Source organism: Maniola hyperantus, chromosome 7, assembly GCF_902806685.2.
Source record: "Maniola hyperantus chromosome 7, iAphHyp1.2, whole genome shotgun sequence".
In the NCBI taxonomy this organism is placed as follows: Eukaryota; Metazoa; Arthropoda; class Insecta; order Lepidoptera; family Nymphalidae; genus Maniola; species Maniola hyperantus.
This window is the reverse complement of record NC_048542.1, coordinates 665,132-673,344: the sequence shown is the minus strand read 5'-3', so window position 1 is coordinate 673,344 and position 8,213 is coordinate 665,132. Positions and strand designations below refer to the sequence as shown.

Sequence of the window (8,213 nt, the reverse complement as noted above, 5' to 3'; positions counted from 1 at the left end):
CGTCTGCGTAGACAACAATTGGGTTATTGCTACACCTGCATCCTCCTGTAAGTATTTTCTTCCCCTCTGCATTGTAATCCTTATATTTCAATAGCTGAGGGTAGAGATCTCTTTCATTATCCACAGTAATTAGTGGATTGGGGTTGTACATACTGGTACGTCCAACAGTGGATGTCCACAGGCTGATGATGATGAAATAAATAATTAGTTGGTGTTCTATGTTTAGTGGCAACTGAAACGGACGGGTCCGACCTCCAACAACCGGTCGAAGACGGCGATTACAAGGAGAGGTTTTCGCAATGTAAGTAAACTTACAGATTTAGTACATTATACATAACCTAGTGGTTAACACGTCAGTCTTCTATTCGGTAGGGCGGGGGTTCGATGTGAAGTCTGCTAATCTACACTGAGCCAGCTTAAAATTCATTCTGAATTTCTGACAGGAGAGCTGTGTTAATTTTGGTCCTGCGATGGGTTGATCATGATGATAATAAAATTGTTATCCATATATCCATATCTCTTGATAATGATCCATACTTCCATACTAATCCATACTAATATTATAAATGCGAAAGTGTATCTGTCTATCTGTCTGTCTGTCTGTCTGCTAGCTTAACAGATTGTAATGAAATTTAGTGTAAAATTAGCTTACACCCCGGGGAACGACATAGGCTACTTTTTATCCCGGAAAATTAAAGAGTTCCCGCGGGATTTTTAAAAACCTAAAATCTAATATAGAAAGTCATCTCTAAACAAACATCCAAATCTGTTGTTGGCAGACAGATACCTACTTATCCTTTACATCCCGAGTAATTAAAAAAAAATTAAATATGGTGGCTGTATGGTGCCAATGTGAATTTTTGACTTTTCAGTTTATTTTTTGACAGGGTAAGTAGTTTTTTTTTAATTAATTATTTTTGAAGCCGCTTGAAATGATTATAATTTGTAAACCATTCCTTGCAACTGTCCAGGTGAATTCATGAAGGGATTGTTCGGAGTGACGTACGATCAGATGCTGGGGGACAAGGCGCCCAACCTGGACAACCTCTCCCTGGTGTACAGGACCAAGTAAGGTTCTACTATCCATAAGAAGGAAAAAATTATTTTTATGGTTCCGTAACTCAAAAGGAAAAAGGAACCCTAAAAGGAACCCTTATAGGATCACTTCGTTGTCTGTCTGTCGGTCAAGAAAAGATAATGAAAACCTGTAGAGTCCCGTTGACCTAGAATCATGAAATTTGGCAGGTAGGTACACTACGTACATAGATCTGTCGTAGTAAAGAAAAAATCCTAAAACCGTGAATTTGTGCTTACATCACAAAAAAAAATTAGAATATGTTCATCAGTAGGTATAAATGTGAAAGTGCGTTTGTTTGTCCTTCAATCACGTCGCAACAGTGCAACGAATTGACGTGTTTTTTGCATGGGTATAGATAAAGACCTGGAAAGTGACATAGGCTCATAATTTAGCTGCAAATAGCCTCTTGGTCCCGTACCTACACCAATGGTAGGTACGGGACCAAAAGTAAGTACCTACCTACCTACCTAAAGTCAAATGATTTATTCAAAATAGGTAATTAATAACTCTTTTTGATGGTCAGATGTTGGATTTCTAAGATATAGTGGTGATAATTATTACGCAAACTTAAAACTAAAGCTACGAGGGTTCCAAACGCGCCCAGGTCTGAGAAGAGCCCACAACAGACTCAGCCGGGTATTCTTTTTATTATCACCACTTTACAAAATTATTGAAACTTATTAGAACTATCACAATCCGTTAAGCAACTCATTCCCAAGCTTGCTTATCATTTAAATAATCCTTTACATTGTAATAGGATTTTTCAATTAGTTTACGTTTTATGAAAACTTTGAACTTGTTGAGAGACATCTCCAATATGTCTTCAGGATTCTGGAAGCTTATTATAAAATCTTATAGATTTTCCAATAAATGAATTGCTAACTTTACTTAGCCTGGAGGTGGGCATTACAAGCTTATTTTTATTTCTAGTATTTACATTATGACAGTCACTTTTCCGACCCGATCTCTATTCCGCGCAGCAGACTATGTAGGGGGGTAGACCTTTGTGATGCCTCACCGTTATATAAGTAGGGGTATAAACCATGTGTCTATAGTAATGTTTTAAGAGGTAGTCAGGTTTGAGTTTTAAACTTTCTTCTATATCTATATATATATAAAAGGAAAAGGTGACTGACTGACTGACTGAATGAATGACTGACTGACTGATCTATCAACGCACAGCTCAAACTACTGGACGGATCGGGCTGAAATTTTGCATGCAGATAGCTATTATGACGTAGGCATCCGCTAAGAAAGGAATTTTGAAAATTCAACTCCTAAGGGGGTGAAATAGGGTTTTGAAATTTTGTAGTCCACGCGGACGAAGTCGCGAGCATAAGCTAGTCTAAATATATAAAAGGAAAAGGTGACTGACTGACTGACTGACTGAATGACTGACTGATCTATCAACGCACAGCTTAAACTACTGGACGGATCGGGCTGAAATTTGGCATGCAGATAGCTATTATGACGTGGGCATCCGCTAAGAAAGGAATTGAAATTTGTGTAGTCCACGCGGACGAAGTCGCGAGCATAAGCTAGTTTTTTATAAAATACAGGACCAGCACGAAAATATTCAAGCTGGACGCAGCAGCGCAGTGGCTACGCCAGGAACGGGAGCTAACCAACGGCAAGCATCTCATCATCTTCGTGCACGGCTACAGAGACAACCCCACCAAGACGTCCTTCACTAACATGACACAGGCGTTCCTTGCTAGTGGTCAGTCCATCTTCCTCTCACTCACATGCTCCAGCGTCATTAGAACAGCTTAGCCATCCAGCTTCTTTCTGTCTTAAGAGGACAGGATTGACCAATATCCTCTATACTTAATATTATGAAATGCGAATTTGCGTCTGCTTTTCACGGCCCATTCGTTAAATTGATTTCGACAAAAGTTAGTACAGAGTTAGCTTACATCCCGGGTAAAGACATGGGCTACTTATTGTCCCAAAAAATCAAAAAGTTCCCACATGATTTTCAAATAAACCTAAATCTCTATAAACCTAAGTCTCGTATTTTTTTTAAACTTATTTTTATCAGGTACAGCTAGTTGTATTTTGTAAACAGGACACATCAACCTGATCGCTCTGGATGCCAGCTCTGTGTTGAACTGGATCTATCCCAGCTCGACGTCGTTCGTGCGCTTCATTGGAGAAAAGCTTGGACAGGTCCTAGCTGCTATTGTGCAACGTAAGTTTTTTGTGTACAACAAATTAACATACAGCTCTCTCTACCTAATACCATACAAAAACAGAGAAAGCATTATACTAACTTTATTCCACGGAGAAGTTAGTATAGCACTCTCTGTTACGTACCCATACAAATCATAGAGCCAAACCATAGAGGCAAAGGCAACTAAGATGTTCAGTTCCCCGACGAACGTCTGGATTCTCGAGTAGACATTTTACAGCTGCGGCACCAAAACTATTCAATAACCTTCCGCTGGAGGTATCTAATCTGATTTTATGTGCCCAGCGCCCATCCTTAAAGAAAAAACTTAAATTCTATATAAAGAAATTTCTCCTAGAAACCTCTTTTGAAAATTTTAAACGTCTTTATGACAAGATCCGTTGAAACGAATGCTTTAACTTATTACAACTTATCCTATCTATTTAAATTATATATCTAAACTCCGTATGCATTAACAGTGGGGCCGATTCTCTAGTACACAATCTCTAAACAAACTAAATTAACAGGTCTAAATCTAGTGCTTTCCTTTTCCGCAAGCAACATTATGAAAGGGATAGCAATAGATTTAGACGTGATATTTTAGTTTAGTTTAGAGATTGTGTACAAAGGAATTAGCCACAGTGTTGCACCAAATAAAGTATAGTTTTAGTAATGTATGAATAATATATAGTATATAATATAGTATAGTATATAATATAATATATAATATAGTATGAATGAGGTCGATGAACTTTGTCAGCCCTAGCACAGACTACGGTCTATTTGGGCTGCAAACTGCCAACACCAGTCGCGGCTTTTTGTCTAGTGCTTTGGTCTGGAAGTGTGGTGTGAATTATTCGCTTTTTTTTTGTCTAAATAAAAAAATAAATAAAAAAATAAAAAATAAAAAATAAACGAGAGAGAGAGCGCTACTTAATTCCGCTGATAGCGTACGTATAGTAAAGAATTAACAACTCAACTAATTTACAGAGGGTCAAAATCCATCCGACATCCACATAATCGGGCACAGTCTCGGCGCACACATCGCCGGGTTCGCCGGGAAGACCTTCCGGAAGCAGACCGGGAAGAACCTCGGCCGGATATCCGGCTTGGACCCGGCCGGGCCCTGCTTCAACGCTGTCAACCCGGACGCCAGGCTGAAGCCTACGGACGCGGAGTTCGTGGACATCATGCATACTGATGCTACCATGTACGGGATTAACGAGCCTGTTGGTCAGTCTGGTATACCTACTTATATTCTATGACCTTTTCCCACTAGAAGAACTCGGCATCAAGCCGCATCTATCGTCTACTGCCGCCAAGCGATTTAGCGTTCTGGTACGAGGCCGTGTAGAAACCAAAGGGGGATGGGTTTAATAAAAACTGCCATACCCCTTCCAGGTTAGCCCGCACCAGCCCCCCTAGCATGGGCAGGAGACAAAATTTTTATCCCCCAATTATATCCACTGACGAGGGATAAAATTTACTTATCCACCTCTCAAAGCACGGCAACAGGGGAGAGGAGAAGTTATCCCTAATTCGGGGACTATTTTATCCTCGACATTAGACGTGGGTTTAAGTTTATTCTCATAGAACTTAAAAAATCAAAACATGTCTCGCGGTACCTGTTGGGTTTAGGTTATGTTTGGGTTGTGTTTGGGTTATGTTTGGGTTGTGTTTGTGTTATGTTTGGGTTGTGTTTGGGTTATGTTTGGAATATGGTTGGGAACCCCAACATAGGTCCCTAATACCAATTACCATTAACCCAATAAAGGTAAAGGAAAAGATCCAAAAACCGAAAAGTCCACCGTTTTATTCACTGTGGATAATTATATCCACCCGTGAGCCCATGCTCGGAGAGTGGATAAAGCTGTCGGAGGGGATAAAGATTTTATCCTTTCCCCGGGGAGAAAATTATATCCCCGCCCATGCTAACCCTGCAGGTGAGATTGCAGTCAAGAGCTATCTTGTATCTGAATTAAAAAAAAAAACTGTACAGGCTTTCATACTCACTTTCTTTGGTCACATAATCTAGACTATTAACCATGCAGTGGTTCAATAAAAGCACCTGCCAATTGTTTAGTGTTACAGTACCATTTTTTTATTTTTTTTTGTTCGGGGAGGAGGAAAATCCTCATGCATGCCCCCGGCATGCCCGACTCCACAATGGCTTACGGACTAAAAACCTCCTCCCCACCTCCGCTCTATCTTTCAGGTAAGACCTTTGCATTGCATCTGAAAGACGGCTCTCTTTAGAGTTTAGGCGCTATCTTTTTTCTGCCTATCCCATTCATCCTTGATTCTTCTTTTAATAATAGCACGCAACATTTCAGTGCATGCGTCCCACTGCGATTCGCTTGAGAGCATACGAGGGACAAGATTCGTAGGCGTTATTGATTCGCCTTCTCCCTGGGCTTCTTTTCTTTTGTGCTCGAACTCCACACACTGAAATATTGCGTGCTCTGTACCATAAGTCTGCCATGAAATGATCGCCAACCTTTGTTAGAAGAGGCACCAAAACAAGAAGATGACATAAAACCTTTCAGCCTCTCAACATAACCTGTTCCAGGCCACGTGGACTACTACCCCAACGGCGGCTCGTCGCAGCCCGGCTGCCTCCTGCTGGGCTGCTCGCACAACCGTTCCTGGATGCTGTACGTGGAGTCCGTGCTCAACCCGCTGGCCTTCCCGGCCAGGAAGTGCAAGGACTGGGACGCCTTCAAGAAAGGACAGTGTGAATCGGAAATCAGGTAGGTCCAGCTGATGGGTTAGGGACAACCCTCCACCTCCCTTCTTCTTCTTCTTCTTGACCTTTACTATCCCACACTATGACTATTATGGGGTCGGCACAACATGTCTTTTTCCAAACATGTTCTAGGCATCGATATAAAGGACGAGATATGGTCAAGCGAAGAAATCCAGACGTCACTGAGGTTGCATTGGTGCATAAGCACCAATGAGTCGGTGCAATTTTGTTTGATCAATAACCCTGTCCATACGAAGTAATATATAAGTCAATGGTTGTAGGTGATCTGTTACAGCCGAACACCTGCCTGACGTCAACCAAGTCTGCCAAATTTCATGATTCTAGGTCAACGGGAAGTACCTACCCTATCGGTTTTGTTGAACGACATGGCAGACGGACAGACGGACAGAATACAAAGTGTTCCTTTTGAGGTACGGAACCCTAAAAAGGTTTATTTTGTAAGTTGTGCCAGACATCAATGGCTCGATTGCGGTAGAATGACAGCTATAGTCACGATCGCAATCACCTCTGATTGGTTGACGCTCGCTCACTATTGTCACTGCATTATTGCAACAAGAATTATTATCGAATTTCGTTAATGAATTTAAATTACTTAAATCTATTTCATAATAATAATTGCATCCTTGTTTTTTTTGTGTCTACAGTTACATGGGCCACCCGTCCGGTCCCGCCACCAGCAATGGCCACTACTGGCTGCAGACCGCCGACAAGTTTCCCTACGGGCTCGGCCTCAATGGAACCAATTACAAGAAAACGTCATTTTTTTACTTTTAATATAAACTGACAGCACTTTAGTTGGAATACGAATTGATGTATTATTTCGCAGAAATACCTCATTTATAAATACAATAAACTATAAGTCCAGAAATTGCTAATGCGCGTGGCCGCCATTTTAGTGACGTCAGCACTAAGACTGACGTTTCGAGCAAGTATATTTTTACGTTATGTGCGTTTTTAATAATCATATATTTCAAACGTCAAATGACGTTATTTCGATGTTAATGAGACATGGTTCCAGCGTAATAGCAATTTGCGGGACTTATAACGTTTTTATTCCGGTAATCTGTGACAATATCCACAACTAAATGCTGTATAGAAGCATGCGTTACTTTTTGGAAATCCATGGTATAACAAGGGACCATAAGCTAAATCATAAATGGGTACCTATTTAAAAGGAAAAGGTGACTTACTGACTGAATGACTGATCTATCAACGCACAGCTCAAACTACTGGACGGATCGGGCTGAAATTTGGCATGCAGATAACTATTATGACGTAGGGATCCGCTAAGAAAGGATTTTTGAAAATTCAACCCCTAAATGTTGATGTGTTGTCCACGCGGACGAAGTCGCGATCATAAACTAGTTTGCGCTCTCTGATGTTGCAACATGCAGCATGCGGCATGCACCGCCCCCCCACTGCTAAACATACAGGAAAGCCATCAAGCAACACGTACCTACCACTAACACGCATTCGACGCACGTTGCGCTCCACAGCGGGAGCATCCTCAGGAGATGTATACCTCAGGTACCTACATATGTATTTAGGAAGTATAATTCTTTGACCCTACTATGCAACATATATAACATGCAGTAGTGTGAGTGAGCGTCTTACGCTCGAGCACGATAACCCAACCCTAACTAGGTACTCTGCTTTGCGGTAACGAACTTTTTACTTACCTACCTACATTCATTTATAATTTTAAGAATTGCGTTTTTACCTACTAAATATAAGTTTTAAAATATCGTACATTTGGTTCAATGTTGTTAGTTTATAATTATTGTTATTTAGCTTTTAATAAGATATGTGTGACGTGTAGATACCTAATGTTAACGGCTTCGGTATACGGAAAAACTCAAGCTTCGAGTTTATGATTATACCTGAATTTGTGTAACCTGTAAATATTTTTTCTTAAATAAATATTTTTTATTATTATTATTATTATTATATAGAACGTGACATAGTACGCGACAGGCCGAGATAGCAATCGGGGTATGGGGTGGGGGGAGGCATCCCACACCGGGTTAGCGAGAGGGCTGTGCGGGTGTGCGGGGCGTTTCCAATCCGATTACCATCGCGGCCTGTAGCGTACGACCTCCCTGGCGCAGTGGTGAGCGCTGTGGTCTTAATAGTGGGAGGTCCCGGGTTCGATTCCTGGCAGGGGGTTTGGAATTTTATAATTTCTATATTTCTGGTCT

The 8,213-nt window shown here is 41.0% G+C and overlaps 1 protein-coding gene across 1 annotated transcript; it reads left to right on the top strand.

The window, feature by feature from the left end:
- The first annotated feature begins 2,736 nt into the window (after positions 1-2,736).
- Positions 2,737-6,789, top strand: LOC117983910 (pancreatic triacylglycerol lipase-like). The gene is made up of 5 exons (XM_034970552.2): positions 2,737-2,798; positions 3,147-3,269; positions 4,239-4,481; positions 5,818-5,998; positions 6,660-6,789. The coding sequence occupies exons 1-5, from the start codon at positions 2,774-2,776 to the stop codon at positions 6,787-6,789; spliced, it is 702 nt and encodes a 233-aa protein (XP_034826443.1). The 5' UTR covers positions 2,737-2,773.
- Positions 6,790-8,213: the final 1,424 nt, after the last annotated feature.